At 37.9% G+C, this 18,915-nt stretch overlaps 1 protein-coding gene across 3 annotated transcripts in view; it reads left to right on the top strand.

The window, feature by feature from the left end:
- UTP20 (UTP20 small subunit processome component) overlaps positions 1-18,915 on the top strand; it is a 100,197-nt gene extending 81,282 nt beyond the window's left edge. For all 3 annotated transcript variants that reach the window (XM_039245583.1, XM_039245582.1, XM_039245584.1), the window contains 17 exons: positions 722-888; positions 1,901-2,042; positions 3,481-3,597; positions 5,318-5,488; positions 5,722-5,853; positions 6,319-6,429; positions 8,327-8,406; positions 8,819-8,888; positions 9,012-9,194; positions 10,168-10,299; positions 10,750-10,882; positions 13,039-13,226; positions 14,204-14,275; positions 16,235-16,534; positions 16,734-16,860; positions 18,142-18,287; positions 18,575-18,915. In XM_039245583.1, coding sequence (XP_039101514.1) covers positions 722-888; positions 1,901-2,042; positions 3,481-3,597; positions 5,318-5,488; positions 5,722-5,853; positions 6,319-6,429; positions 8,327-8,406; positions 8,819-8,888; positions 9,012-9,194; positions 10,168-10,299; positions 10,750-10,882; positions 13,039-13,226; positions 14,204-14,275; positions 16,235-16,534; positions 16,734-16,860; positions 18,142-18,287; positions 18,575-18,730 — 2,427 coding nt within the window. In that variant the 3' untranslated portion in view covers positions 18,731-18,915. The remainder of the gene's footprint in view (positions 1-721; positions 889-1,900; positions 2,043-3,480; positions 3,598-5,317; positions 5,489-5,721; positions 5,854-6,318; positions 6,430-8,326; positions 8,407-8,818; positions 8,889-9,011; positions 9,195-10,167; positions 10,300-10,749; positions 10,883-13,038; positions 13,227-14,203; positions 14,276-16,234; positions 16,535-16,733; positions 16,861-18,141; positions 18,288-18,574) is intronic.

Below are 18,915 nucleotides of genomic sequence, written 5' to 3'. Positions count from 1 at the left end.
TCATGTACTGAAACTAGAACAAAAGCACTATTTAATGATGTGAATTAACCATAATTTGAAATGTGTCAAATTAACTCTGATTTTTTATACACTGCATTAATCTTCTCTAAACCTGAGAATGTTAGCTATGTTTTGAGGATGAAAAAGAATTAACAGAGCACATGTATTTTCCATGTATATTATCAAGTCCCTCCAAGGTAATTAAAGTTATTAATACCATGTCCTGTGCAAAGGAATATTTATAAAGTGCTAAGGGTTGATGTTGATGGTCCTGGATTCCCATTAAGTTCTTATGACTCAGCCCAATAACTAATATCAAACCCTGAGGCTTGGCTGTCACAGCACTTTATTAGCATGGTTTCAGATGAGTACTGGCTGTGTTTTGTTAATTTTGTGTGTGTGTGCTTGCCTATAATGCACTTGGGTTCATGTCTTCCAAGTGTCACATGATATCTCCAGTCCTGTGCCCTGAGATCTCACCAGCAAGGAGCACAGAGAAATCCAGAGGCATACATAATGCTGATAGTGGTTGTCTCTGGGATTGAGGTTATGTGTAAATATTACTTTGTATGCTCTGTTTGAAGCTTTATTAAAGATGTTTCTTTTTTAATTAGAAAAAACCCTATATTAAAAAGGAAACGTATTTTGTAAAAACTACCATCACAACAAATGAAAATGCAGTTCTGTGTTACCTCAACATAACATTTGTATTTGCCTTTAGATCTTACAAAATACCACAAGTTTAAAACTGGCCCGGAAAGTTCATGAAACCTTGCGCCGAATCATAGCAGGATTAATTGTAAATCAGGAAATGACGGCAGAATCCATTCTATTGCTCAGTTATGGTTTGATCAGTGAAAATCTCCCCCTGTTAACAGAGAAAGAAAAGTAAGTTTGACAGAAAAAAGCTATCCTTAGGTGCTTGCTTCTGATAAGCTATTCAGTTTTCATTTACTGCTACATGGATTAATTTATAATTTACCTTAGTAAAAACAATTTATACTAAAACCTTGGATTGTGAGTAACTTGTTCTGCAAGTGTTCTGCAAGAGAAGCAAACATTTCTAATAAGTTTTAACTTGATAAGGAGTGATATGTTGCAATATAAGTAGTATCTGATGCCAAATGTCACATGATCACAATGGTTCTTGAAGTTCACTTTGATATACAAATGCTTTGGATTATAAGCATGTTTTTCAGAACGAATTATGCTCACAAACCAAAGTTTTACTTCACATGCATATTAACATGTATTATACAACTATATAATTTATAATACATATACAATTATATGTATAATTATATACATAATTAATACAGATATGATCATATAATTGTATTATATATACTTGTTTGAGTTATGAGATGGTTCTCCTTTGTGGTGTTTGGGCTAATGTCCTTCCAGGTGATAAATCTCAGTATGAGATTATTTTTTTGATAAATGAGTAAGTTAGCTGTGACAGCAGCCAGTTATTTTGACATTTCTCTGACATCATTTTTGTTTTATTCATTGAATCAAAGTTTGGATAGATTTTAAATACATAGCTTTTTTTCTGATAAACAGATGTCTAGACCTGAAAAGTTTTTAAAATACCTTCCTTTAGATTTTGCTTTTGGATTCTAAACAAACTTCTTAGTGTTTGTTTTCAAACATCAAGGGGAGTGTCCCTTTACTGTTCATCTTAATTTAAATGTGTGCTCATCAATCTGAGTTTTGTTTCTAGGGTTTTTCTACAGCCTTAATCAACAACCTAATAATCTGTTTCTCATGGTTAAAGGGGAGAAAAAAGCCCTCAGTGAACTGCATATCACTTAGTGCTGGACAGTCACCAGACGGGGTCACATAACTTAGAGTACAGCATACAGTGTTCTTTCCTCTGTTTTTCCTTTGTGATTGACAGAAATCCCACAGCCCCTGCACTGGACCCACGTCTGCCACCCCAGAGCTGTCTTCTGCTCCCGCCAGCTCCAGTTCGAGGTGGGCAGAAAGCTGTTGTGAGCAGGAAAACCAACATGCACATATTTATTGAGTCTGGGCTTCAGGTAAGAATTAACCCTTAAAGTGTGATTTGCTGTCCACGGTTAGTTTGCCTTTTAGTCCTCTGCTGAATTTCCAGTACTGCTCATTCCCACTGTAAATAGCTTACTAGAAATAAATTATGGGCTATTTTTTTTTTTTAATGTTTATTTATTTAGTCTGAGAGGGAGAGAGAGTGTGAGCAGGGGAGGGGTAGAGAGGGAGAGGGAGAGAGAGAATCCTAAGCAGGCTCCACACTGTCAGCATAGAGCCCGACGGGCTCAATCCCATAAAACATGACATCATGACCTGAGCTGAGATCAAGAGTTGGATGGTGAGCGAAATAAGTCAGGCAGAGAAAGACAGATACCATATGTTTTCACTTATAAATGGATCAGGAGAAACTTAACAGAGGACCATGGGGGAGGAGAAGGGGAAAAAATAGTTTAGGAGAAGGAGGGAGGCAAACCATGAGAGACTCTTAAATATTGAGAACAAACTGAGGGCTGATGGGCATGGTGGGGGGGAGCGAAAGGGAGGGGTGATGGGCATGGAGGAGGGCACTTGTTGGGATGAGCCGCTGGGTGTTATATTGAAACCAATTTGACAATAAACTATTAAATTAAATAAATAAATAAATAATAAGGGGGAAAAAAGCTGGATGCTTAACCAACTGAACCACCCAGGTGTCCCGTGGGCTATTTTTTTTTTGAGGTGCATTGGTCCATTTACCATTTTTCTCTTCTAGTACTTACTTTGATGATATAATGGTTTTAGGATTAATGATTCGGACCTAACAGTTATTATGGGTTCACTGTTGATTTGCCTGTGGGCATCTCTAAATTATTTTGAATTTTTAAAAAAGATGTGAGCTTCTAAAAACACAAATCTGATCATTTTATTTCCTTTTTAAAACCTTCATTGGCTCCTATTTTTCTTGAGAGCCTGATCCTTCATCTGGGCTATAGGAGTCTAGCCTTATATTGTGCCATTCCTAACACAGCTCAGCCACACTGACTTCCCTTCAGTTTTGTATTCCCCACACTCTTCTCAGTCCAGGACCTCACCACCAGCTTCTCCCTTTGCCAGGGTCCCCACAAAACTCCCAAAGCACACTGCATGTACAGTTAATTATTTGCTAGAGTCTGTCTTCCTGGTTAAGATCCATCAGGCAGGAACCGTGTTCATCTTGATCATTGCTGTGCCCTGTGCACCAAGCCAGTGCTTCCAATCAAAGTAAATGCTGAGGAATCATTTGGTAAATGAACTCAGCATCTCAGCTGCACAGTTAGCTCTCCCCTTCCTGACTTACTGAGAGTCTCCCAAGCCCTTTCCCATGCCTTTTGTCACTTCAGACAGAAGCATCTTAATGTTTCATGCTTGTCTCTTAAAATCATTATACCTTTACCTAACTCATTTGGTCTTATGGGCAACTGGTGTGGAATATCTTTTTGAATCTTTTAGCTGCTACATCTGAGTCTGAAGACTTCCAAGATCAAGTCTTCAAGTGAACATGTTCTGGAAATGTTGGATCCTTTTGTTGCTGTCCTCATAGACTGCCTGGTTTCCATGGATGTAAAGGTGAGCTTCTGTTCCTTCACAAGAGCTGTGTTGCACAAAATATGCAGAATTTCTAGGCTTCTGCTTAATAAGATGATGTATTTAAGTGGCTTTTTGATATTGTGAACTACCTCTGTTCCTTACATTACATTGCTTTTCAATTTAATAATCCCATCTATTTGGATAGCCTTTAACAGTTTTACAAGTCTTGGCGCACCTGGGTGGTTCAGTTGGATAAGCTTCAGCTTCAGCTTGGGTCATGATCTCATGGTTCATGAGTTCGAGCCCTGCATCGGGCTCTGTGCTGACAGCTCAGGGCCCAGAGCCTGCTTTGGATTCTGTGTCTCCTTCTCTCTGCCCCTCTCCTGCTCACACTCTGTCTCCGTCTCAAAAATGAGTGTTAAAAAAATAAATTTAAAAAAGAAAAAAACAGTTTTACAAGTCCTGGTAGATACATTATACTACTTATTTCCTTGGATCCTTGCAACGTCACGAAGCTGAGTAAGGGTGTCACCATGTCAGTGCTAATCATCATCATCTTTATTACTACTACCCCTACTGGTATGAATCCTCATAACAACCTATGAAGCACAGATTATTAATGCTTCTGTTCTGTCAGTGAGAAAACTAGGGCATCGGCTGACTTGGCCTAGATCACAGATCTTGAATATGATCACAGTCCCTCAGACTCCAGAGCTGACACATCTCCTATTTCCTGACTGCCTTACAGTGAAGGTGCCAGGAGGTTAAGTAACATCTCTGTAGTTGAATAGGTAATAAACTGCAGAGCTGGGATTTAAGCTCTGGCCTTTATGACTCCGAAGGCCTTTCCTCTATGGCTTCATTTAATCCAGCCCAAGAAGACCATTTACAGCAACCAGAGGAGTGTGGGTCTATAAGGCAGAGCTGAACTAGGTGAAGGAACTGATCTCAGCAATCTCCTAAGGTTTGATCTAGAGGTTCAGGGATTCTCATGTAATCACTTACTCCCAGCACACGTTTTTCATATCCTTTGCACAGCACTTAACTGTATTATAGTGTATTGTTTCCATGCTTAATTTCTGAGCCAGCTATCTTCTCCTTAAATAGAGGGACGATGTTCTCTTTATCTTTGCATTTTTTATTTTTAGAGCGCCTTGTATACAATCACTTAGAATAGATTAAAGTACCATTCTAGAAAATAGAAAAGTCATTTATAATGTACTTTTCCAGACAAAAAAATAGTTGCTAAAACTGGCCAATTCAGGATGCCTGCTTGGCTCCGTCAGTTAAGCATCCAACTCTTGATTTCAGCTCAGGTCATGATCTCACAGTTTATGAGTTTGAGCCCCACGTTGGGCTCTGTGCTGACAGTGCAGAGCCTGCTTGGGCTTCTATCTCTCTCCCTTTCTGCCTCTCCCCTGCTCTCCCTCTCAAAAATAAATAAAAAATTAAAACATTAAAAAAATGAATAAAATTGGCCAACTCATCCAGTCATTTACTCATATAGGTTAAGAATGTGGTACGCTCTTTCTTACTTACTTGTGTTATCTTTATGTGCCTTGAAGAAGCAGTAAGTTCTACCGCAGGGAACAGGAAACCTCCCTGTCTTCTTACACTTTTGGTCTAGTTCTCCCAGAGTGGGATGAGCATAGTATTTCATTTTTTCAACCTGATTGCTTATAGAGTCTACACAGCCTCAGGTGCTTGACTCTTGGGTTTGTTCATTACCTAAATTGGTTGGTTTCTTTTTTTTTTTTAGGTGATCACAGGTGCTCTACAATGCCTGATCTGGGTTTTGAGGTTCCCTCTGCCTTCCATAGAAACAAAAGTGGAACAGCTAACAAAACACCTCTTCCTGTTACTGAAGGACTATGCAAAACTTGGAGCTGCCAGGGGCCAGAACTTCCACTTGGTAGTAAATTGTTTCAAGGTGAGGTATTTTCAGTTATACTTAGAAAGAGCCAGGACCAGGTTTAACATCAAAGTTAGGTTTCCCCATTGTCCTTTGGTCCTGTTCAGAATTTTTTCCAGATTAATTTGCTTAGGCCAGAGGGTTGGTATCCTGTGTGAAAAAGCATTGATGTTGTATTAACGCCTTACCATTTCACTGGTTCTTCACTCGTGGGATGTCCTGGCTATTAACCTCACTAGTGTAATTTACAGTGTGTGACCATAGTTGTGAAGAAAGTGAAGTCTTACCAGATAACCGAAAAGCAGCTTCAAGTTCTCCTAGCATATGCTGAAGAAGACATTTATGATACTTCAAGACAGGCCACTGCATTTGGTCTTCTGAAGGTATGATGTCACCAGAATGTTGGATTTTACAATTTATGTGCCTCAGATTAGATACTTAGAATAATGTGGAACAAAGTGTTTTGACTAGCTGTAGATTTCCAAAATTAATTTGTAAGCATTGTGATGATTTTGATGGATTAATTATAAGCCAACACATCTTATGTATTAAAATGTTTGAACACGAACTCTTAACACTTTCAGAGCCTTCTATAAAAATAGAGGAAAATAAATAAAGGTTTAAAAAAATGTTTGTATTTACTGTATTGGACTTTGTGGGGTTTTTTTAATTGTAAAATATATAAAACATAAAGTCACCATTTTAACCATTTTTAAGTGTATGTTCTTTTTGTCTTGAAGGTTACTTTTATTATTTTTGAAAATTGTCTATGACTCCTTTAACAGTAGGTCAGCTTACAACCATCTCCAGGAGAACATGAAACGAGATGTCTTTTCCTTTTATTTTAGGCCATTTTATCAAGGAAGTTGTTAGTCCCAGAAATTGACGATGTCATGCGGAAAGTATCCAAGTTGGCAATTTCTGCACAAAGTGAACCTGTCAGAGTCCAGTGCAGACAGGTTTGTAGAGAAATAGGCCTTATTCTGATAACAAAGGCTGGGTCCTGTCTTCTCTGTTCCATGTTTAGACAGACAAATGTCAACATTGACTGAATTCTGATGATTTTGTGTCACATTGCTGCTTTATTCTGAGAATCAGGAACCCATTTACTTAGCACATATAAGAAGCATCTCTGCTTTGCCTTAAGGGCATTTTCAGTTAACAAAGAACATTTTGAGTATAACCCATCGTATGTGGAATATTTCATATGGGTAGAGATGTACATTTTCCTTCTGTAGCATGATAACCTACACCAGAGGTTTCCATCCATTGGCCCAGTCATCACCTACTTGTTCATATCACTATGTGCCAGGTGCTGCTGGAAAAGCAGTCAAGGAAATTTTTATAGTCCCTATCAATGAAATTTTTACCGTAGACAGGCACAAAGCAAAAATTCCAGTTAATTACAGAACCTTAAGTGCCTGGAGAGAGAAAGCACTGTCATATTTCATCATTTATAAGACATACCTTTATTTATATACCTCAAAGAAAGAAAATACCATGACACAGTGGCAAGATGCCATCAATTTTAAGACACATCCCAATTTCAGATCTGTTAAAACGTGAAAAACTGTGTTTCTTAGAATTGACAAAATATAGAAGAGTATATGATAAGAGCATATGATCAGGTTGAGGACCACCTTAGTGTTAGAATCAAGAAGGGCTTTCCTGAGGATTAGCTTATCAGGAGAAATGTGAAGGAAGAATAAGGTTTAGCTTTCCAGGTGAAGGGAACAGCCAGTGCCTGAGGCCTCACTTCTTGGAGGAGATAAATGAAGGTTAGGTGAGGTGGGGAAGGGAGCCAGGTCAGGCGAGACCTCATGTGCTTGTTAAAGATTTAGGGCTTTATTCCAATAGTAGAAGTCTATTGAAATCAAGGGAAGAGAGTGACAAAAGTAGATTTGTGTTTTACATATTTGTTCATCCTGGATTATATGAGTGCCTTCACACCCAGGAGGTAGAGGGGTCTGAACTGGAAAATGAACTCAGGGTTGAAGGAAGGTGTGGGTGCTGAGGAGGCCAGAGTGGAAAAGAAGAAGCATGTCTCTAGAAGAAGGAAGAAGGGGAAGAGGGAAGGCCAGCTATTATGAAGTACTAGCTGTGTGTCCAGCATTTTACATGCATGACTTCTATTTGTAATTACCTGTCAAAAGAAATAGTTACTCCATTGTATGACTAAGAAAAAACAGGTCTTAAAAAGTTTCATGATGTGCCTTAGTTCTTGCAGGTTATGTTATCAATAGAGGAGGCTGCCTAGTATAATGGTTTGACAGCAGAGCCTTTGGATGCAGATAGACCAAGCATGGAATTCTGGCATTGTCACCTGAACAAGTTATTTACCTCTCTGTGCCAGCTTCATTTTCCTCATCTGTAAAATGGGAATAATATCCCCTACCTCCCAAGAAAGTGATGATAGTTCACTAAGAAACACTTAGCTCAGTGCTTGGCATATAGAATTAATTGGCATATAATTAATAAATGAATTAGTTACTATTATCAGTATTAATATCAATCGCCATCGTCATTCAAGGGGAAATACAGGGTTGGCCACAGTCCACGCTCAGTCCCCCGTACCACACTGCCTGTGGAAGAGAGGAGCTTCCAACATATGAGCTGAGATCTGGAGCCCAAACCAACCATGCCAGTGGTAGGCTAGGACTTGACTCTTAATCAGGCAGTTGGGGCAGGACCTGAATAAGTGAAGTCGGACAAGAAAGGAAAGTGCACAGTTGACTCGGCAGGATTGATCACTCTTCTGAAAGGTCTTTGTAACTTATCAATATCTTGGCAGGTTAGGAAGCAGAAAGCCTGAAGAGATAGGACCCAAATAATCATCTGTGTGACTTCTGTTCCTAGGTTTTTCTGAAATACATTCTTGACTATCCCCTGGGTGACAAACTGAGACCAAACTTGGAATTCATGCTTGCTCAACTGAAGTAAGTTTAAGCCAGAAACTGCATAGGGGCAGAGGAATAGTTTCCTCTCATTTCAGTGTGGCAGCTGTCTTGAAAATGACAAAAGCTAAACATCTTAGGGTGTTATCATATGAATCATTGACTTGATTATCAGACAGTGTGCTTGGTTTCATATGACAGTTGTGTAACATGCTTTTTGAATTCAGTCTGACCATTGATTTTCATTAGAGTCTATTTAAGGAGAATGGTAAAAATCTAACAAAATTACATTTAAAGCTGAATAGTAACATGATAAATTTGTATTTAAGATTAGGAAAATGGATACTTTTTCCACTTTTTAAGAAATAGACTAACACCTTATAACAGTGTTTAAAAATTTTAAAGGCAGTTATTGGTAATCCAAAAGATACTAACCACTCTGTTCTTGCCTTAGTTATGAACATGAGACCGGGAGAGAATCTGCTTTGGAAATGATCTCCTATCTCTTTGACACATTCCCTCAGGTACCTTGAATCACAGACCGTAGCTATGTTCCCATGAGCCCTGGGAACCCACAGTCCTCCCTTGTTTGGGCATTTGTAAAAATTGCAGTCTGAGTGTGCTCTTAACTGCCTGTTTTCTTTTAGGGACTGCTCCATGAGAATTGTGGAATGTTCTTTATTCCTCTTTGTCTAATGATGGTGAACGATGATTCTGCCACGTGCAAGAAGATGGCGTCCATGACAATCAAATCCTTACTCAGTAAAATCAACCTTGAGAAAAAAGATTGGCTCTTTGATATGGTTACCACCTGGTTTGGAGCAAAAAAGGTTAAGGTTGCTTTTAGTCAAATTTCAAAGAAAAGTCTTAGCTTTTGGTATTCACTTTAAATGAGAATATATATTAAACATTGTTGAATTTTTCCCAAATAATTTTATTTTTTTAATAGATTATGTTAATGTATTCTTGCTGTGTGTGGGGGGGGTAAAATAGGTGATGAGGATTAGAGTATACTTATGATGAGCACTGAGTAATATATAGAATTGTTGAATCACTATATTGTTCACTTGAAACTAACACTGTATGTTAACTATATTGGAAATAAAATTAAAAATATATATATTCTTATAGTAAAATTTCAGGAAATATAAGAAGTTATAGAGAGTAACTTAAAAATCCTCTGTAGTCCCAATACATGATTGTCAGCCAGTTTCACTGCTACCTGAATGTATTGAATGTATCTAACCATTCTCCAATGATGAATATCTTTGTTTTCAGTTTTGCTTATTCAGTTAATGAAATGTAATGTTTATCAGTGACTGTATCCACTTGCTGACTTTACCACTATCAATAGTGACCCATGTTTGTGGAATATAAACATGTGTCATATCTTAATACTGACTGTAACATGTATTAAAAGTCAGAATTGGGGGGGTACTGTATGAAACTTATTTCTATTTTTAATTAAAATTTTTTTTTATTGAAATATAATTGACATACATTGTTATATTAGCTTCAGGTATATGACATTGATACTCAACAATTCTGTGCTCATCTTGATTTTTTTTTTAATTAAAAATGGGGGAATGTGAGTAATGATGAGTTCCATTTCTTTTTATAATATGTTATTCTTGGGTGTGAAGATTCTCCATATTTTTCATTTTAAGCCACCAAAGACCCATATTCTATTGATTTCTGGCTTATAAAGAAATCTTGAGGACAGAGTCATGCCCATTTTATGAATTTAGAAACAGCATACCAAGTTGTGTTATTAACATTGTTTTTTGTGGTTACTTTTGGTAGAGTTTAAATAGACAGCTAGCTGCCCTCATCTGTGGCTTGTTTGTGGAAAGTGAAGGAGTCTCTTTTGAAAGAAGACTTGGAACTGTTCTTCCTGTGATTGAGAAGGAAATCAATCCCGAAAACTTTCAAGATGTAAGTAATTTGCCAGAGAATAAAACTTCTGCTAATTTTTGTAGTTTTACTTAAGGTGGTTTAGATAATAGCTTAAATATTATTTGTGTTCAAAAATGTTTATTAATGAAAGCAAGAATTCATTGTAGCTGGATCTTCTTTTTAAAGTGAGATTTAAAGTAAGTTGTCTTCCTTAGTATGTAAAGATGGAAGTTTCTCTAGCAGGGTGATTCACCACCCCACCACCAGCCCCTCTGGACATTTAGCAACATCTGGAGACACTTTTGGTTGTCACAGCTATAGCGTGAAGGGTGCTACTGGCATCTAGTGGGCAGAGACCATGAATGCTACAGATCATCTAGTAGTGCAGAGGGCAGCACCCACAACAAAAAATTGCTGACCCCAAATGACAGTAGTACTGATAGAAATCCTGAAATTGTCTTAATCGGTTTATTTCCATCCTGTTTTTAGATCATGGAAGAGACTGAAGAAAAAGCTGCAGATCGCCTTCTGTTTAGTTTTCTTACACTGATTAGTAAACTCATCAAGGAATGTAATATTATTCAGTTTACCAAGCCCTCCGAGACGCTAAATAAAATCTGGAGTAAGTGTTTTTCCTTTTTATTTAAATCTAAAAACAAATACATTAGTTGTGACAGAATAACTGAAAACATATTTGGGTGATTGGAATATGAATACTTGGAAAGTCTATAATGTCAGGGGAATAGTCCATGAGAAAAAAATTTAAAAGTCCTTTTCAAACTGATTATAGTGAATATGTTTCTAGGAAAAACAATATGTATTTATGATTTCACAAGTAATATATTTCATTTGTAAAGAAGGAATATTAATTATGGGAAAGTAAAAGAAAGGAAAAAAGTTTTTCAACGCCTTCCTTACTGCTTGGTGATAATTTGGTATATATTTCCATCCAGTCTGTCTTATTGTTAAATAGACATGTTTTTTTAGAGAGATTGCATAATTCCATATAAACTTTTATATCTTGTTTATACCTAAATAAGAATATTATTATACGATAACACACTCAGTAGAAAGCTTTTTAAAACAGTTACAAGTAACCATGCAAATGTGCCATGATTTAGTAAACCATTTAACCCTAGTGAGACATTTAAGTTATTGTATATCACTCTTTTTCTTTATATATTTATTTTTGAGAGAGCACGCATGAGTTGAGGTGGAGCAGAGAGAAAGGGGGACATGAAATCCAAAGCAGGCTTCAGGCTCTAAGCTGTCAGCACAGAGCTCAACATGGGGCTTGAACTCACAAACCATGAGATCATGACCTGAACCAAAGTTGGACATTTAACAGGCTGAGCCACCCAGGCACCCCTGTATATCACTCTTTAAATAACAAATAAGATCCTAGAATTTTTAATTTAACATACTCAGTTTTGAATCAGTCAATAGGAAATAGACATTTCATTAGCATGGAATGAATACCCACTTGTTTTAAGAGAACTCATGATCCTATGAGACATTACTAAATTACTATATGGTCTACTCTGGTATGGTTTCTATTATTAGAAAATAGAAGATATATAGAACAAAAGTAAAACCATGTTTATGAATTACATAGCAGCATAGACTAAAACTCAGATATGATATGGTTCATCCAGAATTTTAATCTTGTTCCCTACAACACACAAGGCTTTTCCACTGTATTTTCCAAGTGTAGTGTATGGCGAGTGGCCATGTAACATGGGAGTATAAGGTTGGGGGCCAGATCAAGCTGAGGCCCAGGCCTGGTCTTGCCTGTTACAACTTGGTGCCTCACCTGGCCCCTCTGAAACATTTCCTCATCTGTAAAACACAAATGACAGTTCTAAGGTCACAGAACTGTTGTGAGGTCTAAATAAAATATATGTAAGTACTTAGCCCTGTGCCTGGCACACAGAAAGCCTCAATAAATGATAACTCTCCAGGGCACCTGGGTAGCTCAGTTTGTTGAGCATCTGACTTCACCTCAGGTCATGATCTCACAGTTGTGAGTTGGAGCCTCACATTGGGCTCTGTGCTGACAGCTCAGAGCCTGGAGCCTGCTTCAGATTCTGTGTCTCCTCTCTCTGTCCCTCCCTTGCTCATGCTCTGTCTCTCTCTCAAAAATAAACAAACATTTGGGGCGCCTGGGTGGCTTAGTTGGTTAAGCGTCTGACTTTCGCTTAGGTCATGATCTCGCGGTTCGTGGGTTCGAGCCCCGCGTCGGGCTCTGTGCTGACTGCCAGCTCAGAGCCTGGAGCCTGTTTCAGTCTGTGACTCCCTCTCTCTCTGACCCTCCCCTGCTCACGCTGTCTCTCTCTCTCTCCTAGAAATAAATAAAACATTTTAAAAAAATAAAATAAACATTTAAAAAAACTTAATGATAACTCTCCACCAACTACAATAATTACAAATAATTATTAGAAATTGTATTACCTAATTTAGAAATTGTAAATGTTACAGCCACCTTATCTCCTTTGAACCTGAAATTGATTCTAATGGAACTGATCTGTCTTTAGGCTTACTCATACCCCTTGTGTCATTCACTATGTTAGGAGTTGGTTTCCTGGTTGTTTACAGTGTCTCACCATCTCATTTCTCTCCAGCTTCTTGAGAGCTTCTGGAAAGCGGGGACTATTTTATTCATCTTTGGTTCCTAAATCCAAGCACATAATCGATAGTGAATGCCTAACCTAATCATATTTACCACCAAAGAGTTAGGAAAGCCATGAGACATCTGAAAATGCATTCTGGTTCCCTTAGGTTATGTACATTGTCACCTAAGGCATCCACACAGCTGGGTATGGCTCACTGCAGCCCAGATTTTTGGATTGCTCTTTGCCTCTTGCCAACCAGAGGAACTTACTAGAAAGTGGAAGTCCAAAACAACGAAAAAGAAGTTACCAGAACCTGTAGCAATAAGATTTCTAACAAATGACCTTGAACAAAAGGTAAGGTTTCTCAAAACCTTTTCTTTTGTGATCTACATGGGATGTTCATTCTGGTTCATTATAATGGGGTTGGCCCTTGGGAGAAACTCTTACAGCTGACTTGTTGCACGTGTGATTCTAAAGGTGTGTTGGGAGCTAGAAAGGGTCAACCTCAAGGCCAGGGTTTTTCAAAGATAATTTTTAGACTATCAGTCTAGCCAATTTTTGCTTATTTAGCATGTTCATCTATTATTCAAGTTCTTTATCAACATTGGAAAATAAGTTTTATTAAAATGAGATCAGGGCGCCCGGGTGGCTTAGTTGGTTAAGCGACCGACTTTCGCTTAGGTCATGATTTCGCGGTTCGTGGGTTCGAGCCCCGCGTCGGGCTCTGTGCTGACTGCCAGCTCAGAGCCTGGAGCCTGTTTCATTCTGTGATTCCCTCTCTCTCTGACCCTCCCCTGCTCACACTGTCTGTCTCTCTCTCTCCTAAAAATAAATAAAACATTTAAAAAATAAATAAAATAAAATGAGATCAATACTATCTGTCCTGCCTCCTTCATAACCTGTTGATCACTGAGATGATGTTCATGAAAATCTTAGGTAGAAACATTATCTCCATCTCTGATTTCCTAGGGCCTAACACAATGCCTGACTCCTAGTGGGAACTCCATAAATACTGAACGAGTAGAAGATGGAGGGGAAGAAAATGACCAAAAAAATACTGGAATGTTGTAAAGTTTTCTGCTAATCATCTGAGGGAATATTAATCTCCCCAAAGCTTGAAAATATTCCCTTTATTTGGGCTAAAATGTTTGGGGCAGGTAGAAGTTAATTAACAGTGACACAATTTCTGGTCTTGGACCTTCCTTCTCCAGACCTATTCAGAGCAACATCTAGCCTTACATTTCTATTATTACAGTTGGTTACTTGGACTTGTTAAAAATAGTTAGAAATATCCTGCATAGTGTCTGCCAATGTCCATTTTCTTTTCACAGATGAAAAATATCTCCCTAGCCTCTTGCCATCAATTGCATTCCAAATTCTTAGACCAATCTCTAGGAGAACAGGTAAGTATTGTCATCCTGCTGGTTTAATAGAAGGGATCTATTCTACCAAGTCTAGGAATAGGCTTACATTTGGTATTTGTGGGGGTTTTTTGTTGTTGCTGTTTTCCTATTTTAATGCTTGGGGAATTAAATGCAATATAGACATACATTGAAATATATGTTCAGTTATAACATAAATCTAATCAACTCTGGAGTCCATGTTGGGGTTACTCTTGGCTTCATTTAAAATGCCCAATAAAGATGATGCAGTGAGAAGCTGACTTAATCTTTTCATGTTCAGTTTTAACATCTACTCAAAGATGTGACCACAGCTTTGCAGGGCTTTGGTTGGCTGACTGATTTTGATTGTTCCTGTAATGTAGGACTGAATCCTGTAGTACTGAATTTCTTTCCCTTGCCCCTGGAAATTGAAGAAAAGGCAATAATAGTCATGTGACAGTGTGGGCTGAGATTTATCTATCCTTAACAGAGGCAGATAAATCACTAAGAAGTTTTATGTTTTCATACTAGAAAATGTAACTATAAATGTTGTAAATATAGAAAAGCATTTATAAATATGCAGTAAATGTAAATTGCTTTTGAGTAGGGTCTAGTATTCCCTTTATTTTTTCCTTTGATAAAGCCATTGGGCTGGTAGATGATGAGATACGCAGATGTGGTGTCTGGGTATGAGCAAGGCACTTATTCATGACTTGTCATTACGGACACGATGCAGCAACAATACAGATTAAGTGATGGGACACACGACACTAGGTGGACAGTGTACCCAAAGAGTAATCTCAAGTAGGATACCATAAGCCCTGATATACTTCCATCACTTTTTACATGAAAATATAGCACACTTCATTATATTGCAAGACCAGAGAAAGAATGGATAGCTATTCAGTGGATAGCAGAGTGAAGCCAAAGAAATCCTACCAGGGTAGGTAGCAGGTGGTGTCTCAAACAGTATCAGTCTTAATAGAGGCTGACAGATACAATCATAGAAACTAGGGACAGGAAGGGATTTATTAGTACTAACCCAAGATGAAAGAAATTAATGGAATTTAGTTGACTATGATCTTATGGTAAGTTAACAATGTGAAGTAGCTGCAACAAGGGGAAAAGGCCTCCAAAACTGGGACTGTCTTTAAGGAGACCAAGCTTCCAGAAGGAAATTATAATCTTGGAATGAATTCTTGATGTCCAGGCTAGCCTTGGACAGTGTGTGGGGTGCTGAGTACTACATTTGGAGGAAACTTTTGGCACACAGCACTCCTAAAAGAGTAGCCAGGACAGTAAAGGAACTCAAAACCAACTTGATTTCCTCCTTCACATAATCAATGTGAAGTATCTATGTCAGAAATTTCATGGATATCAGAATTAGGGACTCAATATATGGATCCATTATTATAAGACTAAAATTGGTCCCTGGCTATTTAACTGGATCAGATGGGATTTGAGGAAAGAAGAGCTCAGTGTTAAGAACTTAGGCTTGACTTCTAAAGACCTTTCAATCCTGGTTGACCACTTGCATTGTCTTTGGGTAAGTCATTTAGTATCTCTGAGCCTTGATTTTCTCTCCTGATAATAGGTAACCGAATAGTGATATTTTAAAGTTGAATTAGAATGCTGTATATAGTCAGTGCTCAATAAATAGAAACTGTTAATTCTATGAAGGAATTTAATGGAGGAGGGATGAAAGTTCTCTCAAAAATGTCAACGAATAGTCTGGAATGAAATTGTTTACTTATTCTTTGTGACCTTAAAGGGTAGCACTAGGCCAAGTAGATAAGTTACATGGAAATGAGTAGAACTGAAGAATTATCAAAAAAATGAAACAATCATCAGTTTAATAGTGCAATACCAGTTGTTTGGGGTTTTTTTTCCCCTGATTGTAGAATACCTGTATTTTACTGAGCCACATCTGTTTCAGAATCAAAGTCCAATTCCTTCCTTTCTCTCTCTCCCTTTTTAAAGGTTGTTAAGAATTTGTTATTTGTAGCCAAAGTCTTATATTTACTGGAACCTGATTCTGAGGATAAGCAAGGTGAGATAAAAGAAGACACGGAAGAACAATTAGCTTTAGGAGATGGTGTAGCCAGAGAGAAAATAAAAAAACGCAAGTCCTGTGCAGATGAGAAGATGGACTCTGACAAAGAAGAGAACGAGGAGGCAAAGGAAGAGCACAGCAAGCCAGCCACACTGCTGTGGTTGATCCAAAAGTTGTCCCGGATCGCAAAACTAGAAGCAGCCTACTCACCTAGAAACCCCTTAAAGGTGCGATGAATGTACACTAATCCCTGAAAGTAGTCATTTTTGTTTTTTAAGTATTTCAGTAGTATTAGTAATTCCTCCAGGTTTCTAGAAACTTCAACCCAAAACTGCAGCAAGAATATCTGCCCCCAAAGACACCTTGTTTTCTGAATTAACTAATAAAGAAACACTTCAAATAACAATGAATGATCTGTACTTTCAGAGAACATGCATCTTTAAGTTTCTTGGAGCTGTAGCAATGGATCTTGGAATAGACAAGGTGAAGCCGTATCTCCCAGTGATCATAGCTCCTTTGTTCCGAGAACTGAACAGCACCTATTCAGACCAGGGTAATTGCAGCCTGTTTTCTGAATACTTGTACATTAGCAGTCCTCACTTCTCTCCTGAATGCTTCCTTTTTTTCTATCCTCATTCCCTGCCAGAGTTTAGGAAAACTTGCTAGGTATCAAAACAATAGCAAACAAATAACACATATTTCTGTTATACGTGACTGCCTTCTGTGTGCTTTCTCATATCTAAGAATGAATGTTTCTCTCCTAAAATATGGTTTACTCCTAAGCATAGATTAAATATTCAAAGAAAACTATAAATGAGGTTGTTCTAAACCCCATAGTGCTATGGACAATAACGAACAATAAAATGTCATGATATTCTCTTATTGTAAACTATAAGGCAAAAGTATGAAATAATTTTAAGAATATGTTTATTTTTACCATTTTTCATTTTCCTTGCCTGGGCATTTATTTGTACATTTCCCTCACTGATCCTAAAGTCTCTTTTGATAATAGTAAAAGAGGGAATGGGGGTTGGAAAGAGAGAAGGTAAAGTAGATATTAAGTTTTAAAATAAATCAAAGTGATTATCAAGGCAGGAACTGTTTTAGTATTACAACTTTGAGAACATTTCCTTCCTCTCAGAGAAGGCAATGGTTAAGGCCAGGTCTGCTTTGGTTCTCATTCTCGGCATTTATTGAGCATTTGATATTTGCCAGGTACTGGGGGTTCAGCAGTGGAAAAGACCTAGTCCCTATCTTCAAGAAATTTGTAATCTAGAACAGCTGTCCTGAAATTGAATGCAAAAATATGTGGGTTTCTGGATTTGGGAGACAGAAGGCAGGGAAGAGTGGGAAAGCAAAGATTTTTTTCAATTTTTCAGGAATCTTAACCTCCAACCCCTCCCCCCCCAAAAAAAAAGCTGTGGCCAGAGCTAAGCATCTGTGACCCATGAATTAGAGAGGGCCTAGAGAAATACACTTACCTTTCCTGTCTGCAGAGTTGAGCAGGTTCATAAAGTAAGCCAAAATGTTTCTGTTAGCTTCTCAAATTAGTGTCTTCTGAGCCAAGATTCCACTGGAAAGTGAGCTTCGTGATCTGTGATCTCTTGGTGCGCGCCCCCCCCCCCCCCAATGAATGGTGGTGGCTGGGAGTGTCACGCCCAACACTTCCATTTTTACCCTCTCAAAACCGTAGAGGCTTGTTTTAGATCAGTGTTTAATGTTCAGGTAATAAAAGTGATAATGCCACAGGAGTTCTGTTTTGCATGATCTTGATTTTATAGATGTTAAATGTGTCCTTTCCTACATGACTAATTATTACTCTGTGTGTGATTAGATCCTCTGCTGAAGAATCTATCCCAGGAAATCATAGAATTACTCAAAAAGCTGGTTGGGCTTGAGAGCTTCTCCTTAGCCTTTGCCTCTGTACAGAAACAGGCTAATGAGAAAAGGGCACTCCGGAAAAAGAGGAAGGCTTTGGAGGTATGTTTGGTATTTGAAAATATAGTGTGTTCCTTTAGACTTAATAGATATTTTTAACTAGGGGTGTGTGCATGCATATGTGTCACATTTATCCAGGGAGGAAAGAGGAATTGGCTGTGTCTGAGAAGTGGGGAATTTATAGCTGGGGCTCCAGATTTTCTTTACTGGGAATGTGTTGCATGTGTGATATTTAAAGGTGAACAAAAGTGGCCCATTTCTGCATTTGGTTTTTATTTGTTTAATATTTACTTTTAAAGTAATATAAAATTTTCTTTTCTTTTTTCAAGTTCGTAACTAATCCTGATATTGCTGCCAAGAAAAAGCTGAAGAAACACAAAAATAAAAGTGAAGCCAAGAAGAGAAAGATCGAGTTCCTGCGTCCAGGCTATAAGGCCAAGAGACAAAAGAGCCACAGCCTGAAAGATTTAGCAATATTGGAGTGATGTGCTCCTCTGCTGATAAAGTATCTCCATTTACCCCAAAGCCTGAACTTCCCAATATATCTGCTGGTTCGAAATCACAGCAGATTTTATTAACTTAAATTAAAACGGCATAGATTGTGTATTATACAGTATAATATAATCATGCTCATATTTTTTTAATTAAAACATTTCATAATATTACTATA

This window comes from Hyaena hyaena, unplaced genomic scaffold, assembly GCF_003009895.1.
Source record: "Hyaena hyaena isolate Hyena2069 unplaced genomic scaffold, ASM300989v1 scaffold_261, whole genome shotgun sequence".
Lineage (NCBI taxonomy): Eukaryota > Metazoa > Chordata > Mammalia > Carnivora > Hyaenidae > Hyaena > Hyaena hyaena.
Note: the sequence above shows the minus strand (reverse complement) of the source record. Positions and strands in the feature narration are given on the sequence as shown.